The 19,360-nt window shown below is 33.6% G+C and overlaps 1 protein-coding gene across 1 annotated transcript; it reads right to left on the bottom strand.

Moving 5' to 3' along the window:
* Window positions 1-5,745: 5,745 nt before the first annotated feature.
* Window positions 5,746-19,225, bottom strand: LOC141841086 (oxysterol-binding protein-related protein 4C-like). Its single transcript, XM_074729209.1, has 7 exons — window positions 19,137-19,225; window positions 16,982-17,161; window positions 9,387-9,632; window positions 8,245-8,341; window positions 7,851-8,145; window positions 7,636-7,738; window positions 5,746-6,170 (listed from the first exon to the last, which is right to left on the bottom strand). The coding sequence occupies exons 1-7, from the start codon at window positions 19,170-19,172 to the stop codon at window positions 5,889-5,891; spliced, it is 1,239 nt and encodes a 412-aa protein (XP_074585310.1). The 5' UTR covers window positions 19,173-19,225; the 3' UTR covers window positions 5,746-5,888.
* Window positions 19,226-19,360: the final 135 nt, after the last annotated feature.

The following is a 19,360-nucleotide window of genomic DNA, read 5'->3' as shown; positions in this document are numbered from 1 at the left end:
TTTTTTTTTTCAAAGAGCAGGTAAATGGAGTAACACCATCAAAAAATGTGATGGTCAGTCGGTTGGTAGATAGAATGCTAAATTCTACTTGTGTCAACTGACACGACTTGGTAATTTGCAAACAAAGGAAAAAACATTAATTTGAATATTGAATTTTAATTTGATTGACAATTGGTTTATTTTAGGTACCATGTAGTTTAATATATGAGGGGGAGCTTTAGCGTAATGCTAAATTGTTGCCGTGTGACCTAAAGGTCACGGGTTCGAGTCTTAAAAACAGTCTCTTGCAAAGTAAGATAAGGTTATGTACAATTGACCTTTTCCTAGGATCCTGCATTGACGAGAACTTCGTTCATCGGACTTCCCTTTTATGTAGTTGATTATGTGGAAATTTGGTTGGAGTATTTTTAATTTGATTCTAGTGTAATGGGAATCTTTTAATTTAGTAAAAGTTCATTGAGATTATTATGTTCCCCAATCAGTGACATTTCTTTCTTAGTTTAGAACAGTGGCATTTCTTTCTTAGTTTAGTTATTCCTGTGTCTATAAAAGTATTGTGTCTCTATGTATCTTTTCAGTATTTGATTAGTAAAATACTCCACTTTCAATCTCTATGTAGTAGTTTATATATATGTGTGTGGGATAGTTAGTCTTTGCTTTGCCAATTTCGTCTCTATTTGTCTTTGTAATTTGAGGCATAAATTTAGTGTTGCGTCACAAGTTCTGCTATATGGGTAGGATGCGACTTATAAGTTATTGATGCACGACCCTATAAAACTATTGTATCTCTATGTATCTTTTCAGTATTTGAATAGTAAAATGCTCCACTTTCAATCTCTATGTGCTAGTTTATATATATAAATGTGTGTGTGTGTGTGTAAGATAGTTATCCTTTGCTTTGTCAATTTCGTTCCTATTTGTCTGTGTAATTTGAGGCGTCAATTTAGTGTTGAGTCACAAGTTCTTCATCACGATTAAAATCGTGTTTCGTGTACGAACTATGCATTCTCATGCAATATGGGCAGGACGCCACATTTTTTTCTTTATTGTTTCATGCTTGTCATTCTACTGGCCTCTGTGGAATCAGCTTTTGTTCAAATTTCTGTGCCAGATTTATAGCATTTAATTGCACTGGTTTCAACCTTTTTATGATGCATGTGTGAATGGATGTGACTGTAGGAACTGCCAACAGAAAGAAGTTATGAAACACCTCAAATTTATAGAGACTGTATGTAAGCTCCTCCCTTCATCCGTAGTTATCTTGACCACCCTTTTACATTTATTTTTGAGGATGAGAATCCTGTTAATAGGTTGGTTTAGCATAGTGGTGATGACGGAAAGTGTGGTGCTTTGACTGTAGAGCATTGTGTTGATATTTCAATAAAAAAAAAGCAGCCATTATTGACAGGGTTACATATCCTGTAAATAGTGCTTGCTATAATTTTGATTCTTTACGATGACTCAGATAAATATATTGAATAGATATAGATAAGGTGCTGGAAAAAAAATCTGCTTATTCATGAACAATTGGATTATGCTTTGATTGAAAAAGGACATAAATCATCAATACAATAACACCATTTAGCCATGAGTCTCAACTATTTGGAGTAAGCGATATGGATTTGCCTCACCATTGAACCTTATGTAAAAACAGATAGTAGAGATATCTATGTCTTCTAAATATTTATTTATTATGCTATATAGGATTTAATATGGCCTTTTATCCCTCTTTCCTTTGTAGAAATTAGAAAAGGAAAAATATTGTAGGACAATATTTCATAAAGGATAATGTAGTTGTAGTTCTTGTAGTGAAGAAAAAATTCAGTTTTTTTTTTATAGATGCTCAATTTTGATGATTTTGATTGGCTCATACTGGAATCTAAATTTTTAATGTATCTTTGTATATGGTGTCCCCAATCATAGGCTATGCTAAATGAAATCAAACGAATGCTATGTTCAACCCAATGATTATATATTACAAACAATAAATGTAAATATTATAATTGTGCTCTGAGATATTTATTTTTTTACATTTTGAAGTTATTTATGTTGAAGTTTTGGATCAAATTTAATTATTCTCCTTTTTTTCCTAAGAAACTAAAACATTTAGGCAGCTAATTTATATCTAAGATCACATTGTTGCTTTATCAAAGATATTATAGTTCTATCAGTTTATTTTTATTTTGATATAAAAATGATGAGAAAAATTAAATAAATTTAAATATTTGTATCTTGTTGAATGACAATCACAATTAGATGAATAGATAATAATGTTCAGTAGAACCATTGATATTATTATACATAAATTTTAATGAGACGTATTTGTAGACTCAACCTAAAACACCCAAACATGATTTATATACCCACAACTAATTTTATTTAAAGCATAACCATAAGATAGACTTTGCATAAAAATTGTACTTGTTCCATCCAAATAACTAATTTTATCTTAAACCATAGTCATAAGATGTGTGTGGCGGCTTCACGCAGTTGTTGGGAACGAGAGAATCAGAGAGGAGAATAGATGATAAGGGTGAAATGGACAACTTTCCCTTCAACGGAACAACTCCTGAAAAAACCTGACCATAAATAGTGGCTTATACCATTAAAATAGTGTCTTGCATTATTCATAAAATAAAATTACATGGATTTATAGACTCAAGATAAAATCTCTGACAAAAACTCTGATACCATGTGGCAATTAGGAAAGTGAATTATTATATTGCATTATTTGATAAAGTATAACTACATTACATGGATTAGTAGACTTAACATAAAAAATCTTACACATTGATCTTCTACCTAATTTGGTTGATTCGGTCTCATTTATCATTTAGAGGACAATAATTATTTTATTTTATTTAGTAATCCTACACATTGATCTTGTCATTCTTTTATCTTCTGCATTAACTTTTTCTATTTTATTTTCTTAGCTCAAATACTTGGCCTGTACACTATGGTTGGTCTTACCATAACATAAAACTTTTGTCTTAAACGACCACATGTCGTTCACTCAAAACTTTCACTTTTTTTAATTTTTCATCAACAACTTCTTCTACTGCACTGTTGGCATATTATACCATGTATTATAACTCAAGGAAGTCTCCATTCCATGATCAAATGAAATTAGTTGCTTGATGACAGGGAGAGGCAGGAACAATGAAATGATATTTGGCAGTTTTTAGATATTTTTTATGTTGGACAAATGTAGCGTGAACCAATTAGCAAAAACTAATGCTTTTTCTCATGACGGACGATCATCATTCACTAAAGAAGGCACGATGGACCTCCCACTAGTTCAAGTAGTATGTAATTAGGGTCACTACAAAAGGATTTGCCCTCCCCTTAGATAAAGTTTGCCTTTCTCTCAGCCCTAATCATTTTGGTTCGTGCCACATTTCCAATCACATTTGTTTGACAGCAGTTGGTTGTTTGATATCATCTTCTTTTTTTTTTTTGAAAAAGCTGCATGTTTGTTTATTATTCAATTATACACATTACCATTCTTTCAGGTTTATGGATGTTAAAACCATTGTGCATGATGTTTCCTTCATATGTTTGCCTTCATTCAAATGAAAATTTGCCTAAAGATATTGTTTGAAAGTGTTTATTTCTTTTTTGTGGACTGAGCTCTTTGATGATCCACCACTTGATGTCAAAATAGTGAAATCAAGGATGAATTCTTAAATTGTAGTAAGCTATTTAGCAATTACATGTTGATCCAAGAAATTCTTATTCTGTGCAGTCTCGGCTAGCTGATAGGAAGCAGAAATTTGGATGACTGGCAGCACTGTGCGAATATAATTCCATACGAAGTGACGACCAGCCTCTGCAGCATTGTAAGAGTGAGCATCTTAATTGAACTTTGTGCTTCTTTAGTATGTTCTTAGTTGAATTCTTTGAATGGCTGCCGTATGAGGAAACTATGATTCTTTTAAAAATATAATCAAATATACGAGAAATACTGTTTCACCATCCAATTTTTATCATACTAGTGTGCAAATTAATAATGGTAGGATGAGAAAGATAATATCATCATGTGTGAGCAAACTTTGTTGATACTGCAAGACAGATAATATCAAGAGAAAACAAAAATTGTTTATCAGCCAACTTTGTTGATTCTTTTGCACACCACAATGGTAGATTTTGGGGCATATTTATTTGCTCCTAAATCTCATGAATTTCCTCAAACATTTTGAGGTATATATATATATATATATATATATATATATATATATATATATATATAAATATAATTTTACCTAGTGCCTCTAACTATTAGATTGTTGTTTAAAAAATTTGCATCTAAAAATCAACATGGAGATAATTATAATTGTAACAATTATTTTTAAAGAATTAATAATTTATCTCTAATTGTAACTGGTAACAAGTTTTTTTCAATTATTTGTAAGTACAAAATCTAGGAACAAGCTACAGTTTAAGCCAAACAAAAAATGATCAGCTCCGAGAAACTTATATGGATAATACTAAACACTAAGAATGGAAGGATCAAAAATGCGGTAACAAGTTGCAGTTCCAGCCAAACAGAAATAAAATCAACCAAACAAGCTGGCAGCTTCCAGTGTTCATACACCACTTGATACTTGAAAACAACACAAGCAATCGATAATAACAAGTATTAAAGCCCATCCATGGTGAAACTCATGTCGGTAAGTGTTGAAAATAAGTTTGTATTAAGGAGGTGAATGGGTAATCTGGAAATAATTTCCAGTTTGATACAAAGCTTCCCTTATGATTGTTAAGTACATAAATCAGTTCCTGTGTGACTTGCAAGATGTAAGAATACATCATCAGAGACTGAGAAGAATAGATAGTTTGAGGGCATCACAAAGAAGATTAAGTTGAAAGCAACCATAGGCAGAGTGGTCACCGTTGCAATTTGCACTATGCACAGAAGGAACTACATTGGACATTAATAGTATAGGATGAAGTTTATTAGCTCAGCCATTCAATAATTTTACAAGCAATAGCTTCAGTAACTCTAAATGAATACTCAATTCACAGTGACTGACAAAAAGACAAGGAACAACATAATTCCAAGTAGATTCAAGGAAAAGAATAACCACTGATTGTCCTTTAACATTCATTGACTTTGATTTCATGTCAACCTTACACTTAAGGCCTAGGTGCTAGATCGCATGACCATTTGTCATGAGGCACAGGTTCATTTTTGAGGCCAATAAAGGGAGACAAGGGCTACACTGAAGGAATGCTGAAAAGGGAGATTAGGTGTAGTAGCACAATCCACTGAGTGATTTCTAGGCAATAATATCTCATCATAATCATGTTGGAGTATTCTGGTTGCTTCTTAGTTCTCTCCACTTTAGCATAGAAGAATCGTGTTGTTCCACCACACCCCTCAATTGAGACTTAAACTCCTCCAAACATGTACAATAACCTCCAAGAAATCCAACTAAATTTCATTCTCATCCACTTCACAAATTGCACCCACCTCAATAGACCTCAGCCACCTTGGTGAACTCGTTGCAATCTGGCCAATTAACCAAACCCAACCTGCATTTCAACTCAATGAATTTCTTCCCTACTCTATCGTCTCTAGCCGACTTCTATATCTGTCATAACTTACCTCTAATAATACCTAGGCAAACTAATAAAAGAAATCACATAGAAGCAATACGATGAAGTGATAATAACGTCAACTATTCTTAAGTTGACAATAAACACATATAAGGATGACAATAAACACATATAAGGATTGTCCACGTTGTAATCAGTCAGTACATCCCCATGGTTTGTAGGGGAAGAATGATTGGAGCTGGTTGAACTAATGGCTCTAATGGAGAGCATTCCTGCATATAAGGATGACAGTAAACACATATAAGGATTGTCCACGATGTAATCAGTCATTACATCCCCATGGTTTGAAGGGGAAGAATGATTGGAGCTGGTTGAACTAATGGCTCTAATGGAGAGCATTCCCATTCATTATTGTTGTCTGCCGTGGTGTGAGACACTGAGAAATGTTTGGGAATCCAAACTTTCCCATTTGATAACCTTTCTCTTTGTTGCTTCCTCTCATGTTCCTCTATTCTTCTCTTTACCTCTGAAGCTTTTCCCCAATCCTTGCTCAAAATAGCCTGGCTTAGTTTGCCCCATACCTTGGCCGACTCCGTGTTCCACACCTCTTTCTGTCCAAGAAATTAGCAAAAGTGTTGCTTAATTTTACTTCTTAATTTTGATTAGAAAAGAAGCACATGGAATCAATCTTCCAAAATATAGGCATATTGATTGAAGCAATGTTGATAGATTTCATTGGTTGTAGATTCAACCTAAAGTGTTTTTTTTTTTTTGTTTTTGCATAATCAACATGTTTTGGATCAAGTTCAAGACTAGTTTTGTTCTATTTGCATTCAATTAAAACTTTGAAGATGATCTAACAATCAACATGCTTTTCAAATGTTTAGGATCTGCTTGTATTATCTCTTTCAATGCGTTCCTTCCTAAGCTATATGACCTAAAGCATGAACTTTTCCAATTGTTGAATGGGGATTCAACTATCCATCTCTCTGTTGTAGACTGGCTTCTATTGTTGATGAAGCAAGATTATATTCTAGTTAAATGCTCTCAATTGTAGTCACTTATCTACCTTGAGTCCTACAAGCTCTTCGACTATTGCCTTCTCTCTTTCTCCTTGATCTGTTGTCTTGATGACACTCCCTAGGAGCTTAGTTCTAATCTATAGAGTTACCCTTTGAGGCATCCTCATTTACTATCGACTAGATATCCTTTACCAACTAGTCAACAATTGGGGTATTCTAATCAAGTGGGAGAATCAATCATCAATGAGCTTCTATTCAGTTAGGTACTTGATTTAGTGTCCTTAACAATATATTGACCTTTCCACCATTAATCTTTCCATGGTTGAGTCTCTGTCAACTTTTGAGATCCATGTCCTAAAGCTCGCATAATCTCTTCTCTGTCATTGATGCCATGTCTGTCGATTCCTTTGATTAGTGTCAAAGCATCGTGTGATAACCAACATACAGATTTACCGATCAATTAATGGTTCAAGAACTGGTGGTTCCTCCATCAGATTCTACAATCAAAGGAGACTTAATTCAAAAGTTTTAACTCTTCAAGAATCTATGAATGTTTTCATTTTGGAGCTAAGTCAAACTCAATAACCTGAAGACAACTTATAACCTTTCCTCTTCCGACTCTCACATTGTTTACCCAGGTATCCGCTCACTAATCACTTGCCCAGATTCTCCACTAGGACTAGATTGCAAGTCTAAAAAATTTCAAGTTCATCGACATTAAATTTTAAGAGAATTTCCAAGTTAATCTATTTTGGTAGATTAGGACGCCATGCTTAGACTATCTTTAGTGTGCAAATTTCCTTCATGTAGCTTAATTCTCCACCAAAGCACACAATTGATTTTACTATTATGACTCAGTCCTTGTAGGTACAATTAAATAGGACTGTAGAATCTGAAAAAAGAATGTGAAATAGGTAAAACATATATTTTCCACCTAAATCACTTTAACTCTAACGTGTGCAAGATAACATCAAACTATTTACGATTTATTTGAACTTTAAGAACTTAACAAAAACCGATGATTTTTCATGCAAGCAAATAATTTAATGTATACCTGTGGAACCACCAACACAGGAGTGTTTAGTCGAGAGATGGCTTTCTTGGCATCATACAAGACCGTAATCTCTCCGCTGTGGACATCTTTCAACTTGACAACTCTGCATTAGAACAAAAAAGAACATGTCAGTGCTCAATCCATGCATATACAGAAGATCTTGAAAATTGAAAGAAACACTATATATATTCATGTTTGTTGCATATGCATGGTACCGGTCCCACTCGCCCTCTATTTGATAGATTGCTTTTGATGTGTTTGAGTCGGAGATTGTTCCCTTGACAGATCGAGAAGTACCACCAAACCCAAGGAACCTATGGCTCTTGTAGTAGCAGATATCTGCCTCCAGTTCAGATTCCTTGCACCTGATTCTAACATTCCCAATCCAGTCAGCACCAGTTGGGGGAATCAGTTTTATCATCAAGTTTGGTGAATCCATTTCGTAGTTCTCCCCGAACGTCAAAAGCCTCAACTGCCTCTTTCCTTTGATTGCAGCTTCAACACTGGTACCTTTTCATAAAGAAATTTAGAGGAAAAGAGGTGTGACTAAGAGTTATATCACGGCTGAGATAGTTAGGATTCTATAACAGAGAACTTTGAGAGACCTACCGTGGAACCTGGGAACAACGCTGTGGCACCAAATCAGTTCTATATTAAGATTTGTATCAGTTGCATGAAGAGCAGTCACTGGAGGGTGATGAGAGACCTGCCAAATCAGTTCTAGTTACTTAGAATAGAAAGCACAAGAGTAGACATGGAGGAAAGTAGAGATTCTATGGTGCAAAACTTGGTTTCATGCTTATATGCCATTATAGGTGGTGATTGTGTAGATACAACAATTGGAAAAGGGTTTGCTAATAACTTGATCCATGTATACTACTCATCCTGTGACACTTCTCATTTAAATAGTTTTATCTTTCTCCATAGCCTTATTGGTATATTTGTATCCATCTTAGAAATGGAATGCAACAACAAATCTTCATAAAACGCAAATTAAATTATCAAAATTAAGGACAACTGAAGTAGGGTAGCACCCATGAAGATTGATATAACTATTAATTGTCCTTTTAAATTTTTACTAGTTGTGCAATTATACTTGTTGCTCAAAGGCTTTCTCACTAGTTGCAAAATGGAGTTTCAGATTTTTTTTTTCTTTCTTGAGTGTTCTAGTTCAACTTTTCTTGAAAGATAAAGATGCTACTTAACATATGTGGTGTTTTTTCTTTGTAGATTATTTTCTGCTGTGTAGGTCATATAGTATCTTTCCCTCTTGGAGTTTATTAAAGATTCATTTTCGAAAGTAAATGATGATCTTAAAATAAGTACTTTATAGTGTATTTATTTGTTGGATGTTTTAAATTGTATAATTGTATATATTATATAATTATTTTGGTGGTGTTGTGAAATGTGGCATATTATTCTGAAAGTTCTATTTAGTGTAAGTTTTGTTGTTTATGAAAATATAACGTGATTACATCAAATTTATATATTGAGTATCAAGGAACAATTAAGCTAAGTGAGAAAATTACTATGTGATTTGAGGGCGAACAAATTGGCCTATGAATGGATGTATTTTCTTCCCATGTTCTCATCCAAACTAAAAGATACTAAGAAATAAACCATATGATGGATTTGCAAAATAGTATTATATATATTAAACTATGAAGAGAACTAAATATTTAACTTGAACTAGGAAAGCTCGAAGAATGCATAAAAGAAATATGATAAGATCCAGCATCAAGTGTACTCACCTGCTCAAGGAGCACATTAAGGGATCCCCTAGAAACATGATGAGTTTCTCCTAAAATGGGATTGTAAGGAGCCTGGCCAAATATTGCAGGTCTTGTGGTTGATATGCTCCAAGCAACCACGGAAATAAACCTACTAAGCTTGCTCTGCCCTTGGGCACACTTACACAAGTAGTCCTCGTTGTAGCAGTAAACCATTTCTCCATAGCATTGGAGTTGTGACTTGGGCATGTTGAAGAGAGGTGGTAGCTGGATATGAAAAAAAAGAAAGAAAGAAAGATTCTCAATTTAAATAGTAGTGCACATTTTAGAACACTTGAGACACACTTGGAGTTGTGAATTAAGTACATTAGCTTGTAGCTTTAAAACTATGTTGGCTTTTTCACATGTATACTTCCACTTATTTGAATTTTATGTGTTTTACTCTAATATTTAGATCAAACAAACTAAATTTGCACAGGCTATTCAAGTGTAGTATGAAAAAACATCTAGTCTATCAAGGACTAGTAACCAGTCTGTGGATCATGAATAAAACTAATAATTATCCTTCAATGAGGAAGAAATATTAGAAAATTGCTTACTAATTATAGATGTCCTAGATGAGTGACACGTATATTTGTTGGTGCAATCATATTTCAAGTTGTCAAAATCAACTAATTGATGTTGGTAAAATTGTTAGTGCAATCATATCGTATAAGTTGTCGAGTTAGACCAAGTGATTTTGTTATTTGAACAAAAGATTTAAGTTAGACTTATATTGTATTTGTTGATAAAATTTGTCAAATGTGCCAGTATCAAATACTTAACAAGATATTGTAGATGTAGTGGATAGAAGAAGTCCAAATAAATTAAGATTGATCAGGTGCTTGACAATCGAATTGAAGAAGGTCCTAACAAAGGTGAACTTCAACTGGTGTTGGCAAAGGAGAAGTCCAACAGATGTTGGTAAAGGAGAATCTCGACATGTGTTGGCATAAGAAAAAAAAGTTTAAGAATACCTTAGCAGAGTAGAATGTTGGTGTAATCAACCTCTAGTTGATCAAGTTCGAATTGTCTCGAATTGAGTTTTTGATATTTGATCAATATGTTTAATGTGAGAGTAAAAAGTAAAGTAGGTCGAGATTGATCGGATATTTGACAATGGAAAAATTCATGTGGGATACAATTAACCTGACACTTGACAATTGAAAGTCCAATAGAAAGTTGACAAGTAGAGAAGTCCAAGTGAGTCATAAAATACCGAACATTTCGCAATGATGGAATTCCTAAGAGGTCATGGAGGACCGAATGTTAGACACAAGAAGCTGACATGTCATAGAGGACCAAATCTTAGGCACGAGAAGGGAAGTCCAAATAAGTCAAGGAAGACTGGATGTTTGATAGTGGTGAAGTTTTAGTATGTCAAGGTTGATAGGATGCTAGACAATGGTGAAGTCCTGACAAGTCAAGGTTGATCAGATGTTAGGTAATGGTGAAGTCCTGACAAATCAAGATTGATCTGATGTTAGACAATGATGAAGTCCCGATAAATCAAAGTTGATTAGATGTTAGGCAAAAGAAGTCTCAATAGGTTAAGGTTGATCGGATATTAGGCAAAGGAAGTCCTAGTAGATTGAGGTCAATAGGATACTAGCTAAAGTGAGAATTCAACCTTGAAAAACTGAAATAGAGGTATCAGTCAATTACTATACAGTAGCAATCGACTAATGAATTTTAAATCCCAAGTTCAGGGTTTGAAGGGGTTTAAGGCGGTGCTGGGTATAATCAATCTACTAATGGTACTGTTGTAGCGAATAAAAAAATATTGGATTGATTCGAGAACTTAAGAGATCATCATTAGTCGATTAATTAAGATGATCAACAACTGATGACACTGTTGAAGCAAATAGAATATCTAGAACTCGATTGCAACACTCAATTGCTGATATAACATTCAACTGTTAGGTGTATATAAGTCGATTGATGACATGGATGTTAAGCTGGAAGAAGTCCTTGAGTGGTCAAAACTTGACAACGTTCAAATTCTAGTAAAGCAATCAACTGATGCTGACAAGCAGTGGATTGTTGGATGGAAAGCAGTCATGATAATAACCCTATAAAAGAGAATTTTTGTGGAGGATTTTGAAGCCAATTCTTGGAGAGTTTTAGAGGAGAGTATTGTATTTCTATACCTTTAAAAGGTAATCCTAAGCAACAAGAAAGCTAACAAAGCGAGATTCATTTATAAAGTTATTTATTTTCATTGTTTTGTATTCGTATCTTTGTAGTTTTATTGTATTGCTTGTAAGAATATGGATTGTAAGATATTTCTCTGCCTCCAGAAGATGTCTGAGAAGGAAAAAGCATAGTGGTGTTATTACTAGGGCGCTAGGCTGTGGAGTATGAACTGGAAGTTTCGAACCATATAAAAATTCAAGGTTTGTGCTTGTATGTTGTTTGTGTTATTTTATTTGTATTTTTGTCGTGTATTAATCTCTTGTAGACAAGTATACGTGAACGACGAACACCATTGAAGTGAATCGTTATTCACCCATCTAGCAATGTCACTAATCCCAACATAAAAGTCCAAATAGGTTAAAAGTGATTGGATACTTGGTAGTTGGAGAAGCCCAAGTAGTTAATGGTGATGAGTATTTGATGGTTGGAGAAGTCCAAATATGTTAAAAGATGATTGAACACTTAATGGATCGAAATCCTAGTAGGTTAAGATTGATCACATACTATATATGAGAAAGACCTAGAAGAGGCTTTTTGATAGAAGAAGACCTAAAGGTTAGGCTATACCTTTTATCAAACAAGGAAGACCTGTACTTAGGAGAGGGTAGTGCTCAACTTAAGTGAAGGTTCGATCATTAGGATGGTCATAATCAATAATCCAATTAGTTGAAGGTTGTATTTAGTCGATAAAAGTTGAGTAGACTAAGTAGTTGACTTTAGTGAATTAGTCAACAAATAAAATATTTTTATTCATAGTTGAATCAATTGAATAGTTGATTGATTTATTATTAGTTGGTTGATATGGTCCAGTCAAGTAAGTAATCTACTAAGTTGATCAATCGGCAAATAGAATATATATATTCATGATTGAGTCGAATAGACAATCGAATAATCTAACATATCAAAGTCAATTGATGATATCAAAGAAAAACTAGAGATAATCATTATCTTGACAATTCAAAACGATAATGGTCTGAAACCCAACATCTATAGCGTACCTATTAACATACTAATCAACATTAGCATAATCAAACAATAAAAAGAAGTTGAAGAGGATTGAAGCTCATAAAAGAAAAATCAAGAAGAGCATTTGAAGACTAAGGTTCCTAAGATATTATTGTGATCATTTGAGCTTGCTTTCTTGTGTACTCTTCCTCATAATTTTTTAGCTTCCAAATTATAATCTTGTAAAGATCTTGTAAAAGATTTCTTCACCAAAGATTCGTTGGTCTTGCAGTAGAATCAAAGGTTTCAAACAACATTAAATCAAGGCATTAACATTTGTTATTGTTTCTTTTTATTTTTGTTACATACTTTGTATTGAATTAATTTATAATTCATTACATCAAAGATCTTAGGTGTAAAGTGCAAGAACAGTCATTATTAATTCATTAGAAAGATCTTAGGTGTAAAGTGCAAATTATAATAATAAAATTTATTATTACCACATCATGAGAGGTAATAGGGTAAGACTCTAAAATCCAATTAAAGATGAAATTAATTAACCTCGACCTAACTAATGAAATTTCATAAACTTTCACTCGCTTGGCCCTTTATGAGATTTCACTAATAAGAAATCTCACCTTTGCCAAAGTTATGTAAAGAATGCAAAATAGAGTAAATTACGTACGAAAGAGTTTGATGAAAATGAAGCATTTAATCTTGTCCAATCGCTTTTTTGATTGATATACGCTACCAAGTATTTCTTCTCTTCTGTAAAAGGTGGAATCCGCCACCTCAGCGGTCAAGGGCAGAGCCAACCTTTGAACTACCCGGGCTATAGCCCGGGGTCCGACAATGTCGGAGAAGGAAAATTTACAGGCGAAAGTAAAAAAAGTTTAAAGAAAGAAGAAGGTAGCCCGGGTATTGTATCAACATAGTTTACAGTTCGAAATGAGCCCAGATAAATCGTCCCAACTAGCTCCGCCATTGCCAGCGGCTCTACACGGTCGATCCCACAACCATCTGTGAGGAGGTAAATCGAGAAACTGCAGTTAGTCACGATGGAGGAGGGTATTGTCTCAGCTTCGCCGAGATTTAAACCATTATCCTCTTCTACAAGTCTACTCCATCGTAACCAACTCAGCTATGCCCCGGGGTTCGATATTTCTTCTCAAATCAACACGAAATCGATCTCGTTGTTTCTTAATTAATTAAGCAATGAGACAAGCATTTCTATACTAATAACTTAGTTAGAAATTTCTTGACAAAACTAGCTCAAGAATGGCATGCATGATGGCACTCAAAATGTTACTAGTAATACAAAGAAAAAAGGTAATTAGCTCAAAATAACGGTTTAAGTCTTGATAATGTACGGTAAAATTTACGTGAATCCACTCTTCATGCATGATCTTATGAAGGATGGCTACATCATTCATGTTAATTTGCACACAAATCTTAAAATTATTTTGCACAAATCATTTATTAGAAAATAAATTAAATTGAGGCACTGGGTATAAATAAAAGAAAGGACATACATTTTTTTTAAAACATAAATGAAAGCGTTTGTTACAACTTAACTAAATCCATCTATCGAAACAAAGGCAAAAATAATTTGCCGAAATAAAGACCCCTATTATAATTAAATAAGAAAATTTAAACTAATTTTATATTAAATAAGAGAATTTATTTTTTACCTAAATAAAGAACCCTATTATAATTAAACTAATTTTAGCATAAATAGTTCGACCTAACACTCATGTACGTACGTACAAGAAAACATTATCGTATGTGCTTCAATATTTTTGTTTATTTAAAAAAGAAAATAATTAAAACAAAATAAAACAAAATAAAAGTAATAGTCTTATGGTTATTATATTTAGTACTTCTAATATAATTTTTAAAAATTAAATAATATAAATTTATTGGTCAAAACATAGTTTAGTGCTGAAATAAAAAAACAACGTATCAAACCTGAAAAAAAAAATACAAAATCAAATTTTGACCAAGACTTATTGTAAAATGTGATGATTATAATCATTTACTAAAATAAAAAAAATCTAATATTGGACTTAATGATATTATGTTAAAAGAATTATTTTTTATTTTAACAGACAACTATCTTTTAATTAAAATTTAATTGAGAATTAGAGTTTAGAATAGCGACGGATCTGCAATTAAATGAGAAAGAAGCATGGCTAAAAAAAAAACACGCATACAAATTACCCAAAATATAGGAAGTCATGTAGATATTGATATAAATTGTGCATGCAGATTTCGCTTCGGCGGCCTGGTTGGGCAAAAGTCGAGATAATGTCTTTCTGTAGTGGTCAATTATAATTTTTTGATTCACCTCCTCATATATGATCGTGATACCGATCATATGAAACTGTCAGGATGAATTTCATTTGTTAAAATGTGACTGTCAGGAATTGATGAACTACGAGAGAGTTCACTAATGCAGCGGTAGCACACCTCAACAGACTCCAATTCCTAGTCGTTTTCATCTATAAACGCCATAAAACGTTAGATTCGAGTAGTCATATCGAACATTAAACTCCATAAAACGACAACTAGCTTCTCAAACAGTACTCATCACCTACCACATTTAATCACACAAAAAAGTGATCAAGATATATAAACTAATATATATACATAACTTTATATCCTTAATTAGTATCATCCATGAGTAAATATTTCACAATTGAGATAATATAGGTTTAAGACAAATCAAGGTCACAATCATGTATCCAATCCTACTGTCTTTAGTAGAAAAAGTATTTACATTCTTGATTTCGTCTATTGGTTCAGTAAATTAATGAATAAAATTCATATAGCCAGCATTAAATAGTTCAAACAAAACAATTTGGTGATGATATATGACTCCCCAGTATGTGAAAACTGTTACATGGAACAATTATTGGGCACTATTTGGATAATTTCTTGATTTACTAATCTAGCCTGCATAGCATTTATTGTTTTCTCTAACTATTCACCCTCAAGTATCATAAAATATTAGCTTGTTAACAGATAGACTCCACTTGGAGAACGTTAAATGATTAGGTTAGCATATGTGTCAATCAGTGAAACTGATAAACAAGATGATCGATGATCTTATAAATGAATGATATATGTGTTTCAACTTTATTGTCACCTTGGAATTTGATTATCCATCCTATGGGAGCAACCATGTCATAATATGATTGTCAATTGTTTAATTTATATGAGCTCACATATTGCTAGCTAGAGCTATTGGTCAATATTCGTCTTAACACTTGTCCTAATTAAATAATTTACTTTTTTATAAAAATTCAAGAAATTAGATTACCTCTTAAGAAATTGCAATAGCTCAATGTCGATCTCCAATTTGCAGAAGAGTTAATCCTATCAATATAATTATGTACCTCATGATATGAAAATGACTTTAATTTTTTTTTAAAAACAAATATTTCCCTGGAGAATTGTTTAACTAGATTATTTAACAATATATCCAAATAATCATGACATGCATCTCAAGAAGTTGGCTAATCACTCTTGCAACTTGTAACTATGTGGTAGTTTAGTTGCCTTTAAGGTATAATTAAGTTGGTTATAACGAAGCAGAGTTGTTGAAGTGGACAAGAGTCAAATCTCAGCAAAATTAAAGCAATGTCTTCTTCCATCGTGGCCAACTGCAGTTTCTTAATTTACCTCCTCACAGATGATCATGGGACCGCCTGTATGAGACCGCTAAGGTAACGGATTTCACCTTTTATTGAAATGTGGTAGTTTAGTTTTTGAACCAATCTTTTATCCTAGTTGATATTAGTATTTGTAGGTGTTATATATTTATTTCCTCAATCATATCAAGCACATTACTTTCCCTTCAGACATGTAAGTGTACTCCTCATAAATACAACCATTATGTTAAGGAGTTGGTATCTCTCAAAGCTTTAATCTAAAATGATAATGAAAATATTTTTTTAGTTGTCATATTCTAGAGTCATCATAAATGATTGATGTTGTTATTCACGTGAATAATAAGGAGAATATATATTTTCAAATGAGAATTTAGGGAAAATAATAAGTGATGTATCACACTCTTAGTCATTTTAAAATAAAGAAAAACGAAGCTAATTAAATTTTAATTACATAATTACATAATAAACTTTGAAGATGTTTTTAGTTAATAATTAGTTCAGCGATTTGCTCCCACAGTCAATCTCCATTTGAGAAACAAATCCTTAGGTCTCTCTGTATAGTCAATCCTCTTTAGTGAATAAATATTATAATTCCAACTATTAAACTTAATTAAGATCGAATTAATTAGTACTTCAAACTAATTAATTAACCAGGAACAGTTAATAATGTAAAACGGATGTAAAACAAATGGCTGGATTGGAGATATATTTAATTAAATAATTAATTAAATTGAGGAAATGATGATAACCATTAAGGCATACCTGGAAGCGAGTGAGATCGGATCCTGGCCGTACGTTGCAGAAGAGGCCGAGCACTTGCTGGAGGAGGTTAGGCGGCCGGTGCTCCGCCGCCAGCCCTCCTTCCAGAGCCAGCGGCGCCGTCAGCACCACCTTCTTTCCTTCTTCTTCTTCTTCCGCCTCCCCTTCCCTTTCATTCTTTCCCTGCACCTCCAAAAAACACATCATAATTAACATGTTAACAAATTCGTTAAACTTCAATATAAATTTTCAATTATTCTGGGTACCCAAAAAAAATTAAAGTAATTTAATTTTTTTTTATAATTCAGATATTCAATTCTTACATCTAAAATTCTAAGAAGGAATTGTATCGATTAAAGCCAAAAGAAGTGGAATTTTATCGAATAAAGTAATAGCCAAAAGAGGAAAATTATCAATAATGCATGTAATCATTGTAGCGAGATTTGTCCCGGGGCAATGGTGCAACGGTAGGATATTTAGATTGTCACCTAGACATCCACGGTTCGATCCCCAGTTATGACGTATTTGCAGAATTTTCTCTCAAATGAAGATCGTAATCAAAGGATGTTGGATGTTGGGCCCGATCCGTTCCCTAAACCCATTTTGGAATCTCCGAATCCGAGAAAGCGGGGATGGGGATGGGGAATCCCCGAATCTCAGAAAGCGGGGATGGGGATGCCACATTCATTGAGATTCATTAATTTGATTACATCTTTATATCAAATGAAAAAATAAATCATATTGATAATTACTTGTTTGGATACTATAGTTTCATTATTTCTAAAACAAATAATACTTTCTTTTTTAATTAATAAAAAGGTAATAAATTTTAAAAAATATTTTTTAAATATGTCATGACGGGGATCGGGATGTGTATGGGTATGGGGATACCCATGGAAATACCCGCTGAGAAAATCTCCCTCGAAACCCGCGGGAAACCCGCTTACCTGAAATCTGACGGGGACGAGAATGATATTTAAATTATGATACCAGACGGGGATGGTATATGGGTTTGGGTTTCGGGGACGGAGATGGAGAAGGCCTCCCCGCGAACCCCCGAACCCGTTGCCATCCCTAGTTGGGCATCTGGGTTGGCTGCTGCGCTTCTCGATTTATCCCGGTGGCCGATGGAAAATTTCCGTGGGATCACCCTCAAGGATTAAGTTAATGCGACTAATTGGGATTAATATTTTTTGTTTTTTTAACGAGAGTGACCCAGAACGCGAGCTAAGTCATGAATCAATATGGAACAATAACATGAGCCAACTGTAGAAGAAATTTAATTCTATTTTTTGATTATTTTATTTCTATGGATGCAATTAGATATCGAATAGAGTTGAGTTTGATCTTTATTATCGAGTTCAATAATGTTGTCTTTATAAATTAAGTTAAATATTTATTAATATATTACATTTATATTATTTTCTTATTCTCCATTCACTATAAATATATGAGTATTATATATATAGAAATTTGATATCCCGATTATGTGTCCTTATGATTAAGTATTTAAGAATTTATCTTTAAAATTTAGAAATTGAGTGTCCAATAAAAGAAATGAATGAGACAGAGAGACTAAAGACCAGAGGAATTAACCAATTGATTCAGCAAGCTTAGCAAACTATATATTTTTATTCTTATAAAAACAAATATTTTTTTTATTTATTATTAATCAATAACTTTAGGCAAATCAAATTAAAGAACAAGTATTACTACCCTATACTTTATCTATTTTACTTTATTACCAATCTCGCCACTAGTTTCTTGAGCAAACGACGCCCTTCAGCCTTGCCCACTCTTCGTCTTTCTTCTACAGTACGACGACGAAACAGAGTCCCCAAGCTAAGCAGAAGAAAAATGCTACGTTTACTCATACGCATCGATTTCGATCCGTTTGTGCTCGATAAAGAAGAAGGAAAGGGCGGATCGAAATTTCACGGCGAGATTCGTGAATGTACTAGGGATTGCATCCATATCTTCTGCCGCAGATGGAAAGCACAGCGCTCGGTTCGAGAAAACAGGACGAAACAAACGAAATTTCACATAGAAACAAAAAATAAAACCGCTGACGATTTCACCGATCGACGCAACTCGATCGTCCAAAAATCAAGGCAAAAGTAAGCGATCGAAGAAGGGGACGAGATTGAACGGAGCGTACCATCACTCGATGCGACTGAAATCCAATCCTATGCATGGGCGATGCTCCGATCTCGATGTGGAGATTCCTTCTTCTCCGTCACTTGGTTGAGTCGATGGCGAGCGGAGAGGTCGGAGATGAAGCTTCTAATTTATAGAGCTGGCTAATTGCATTTCGACCCTGTACCTTTCTATTATTTCCCTTCCAGTTTGCTTTCTCAAAAATATAGCCATTAAAACTTGTAT

The sequence above is a fragment of the Curcuma longa genome, chromosome 11 (genome assembly GCF_044706935.1).
Source record: "Curcuma longa cultivar G26 ecotype Majalengka, Jawa Barat chromosome 11, ITB_CL_G26_1.1, whole genome shotgun sequence".
NCBI lineage: Eukaryota > Viridiplantae > Streptophyta > Magnoliopsida > Zingiberales > Zingiberaceae > Curcuma > Curcuma longa.
The sequence above is the reverse complement of the archived record's forward strand: the minus strand, read 5'-3'. Positions and strand labels throughout refer to the sequence as shown.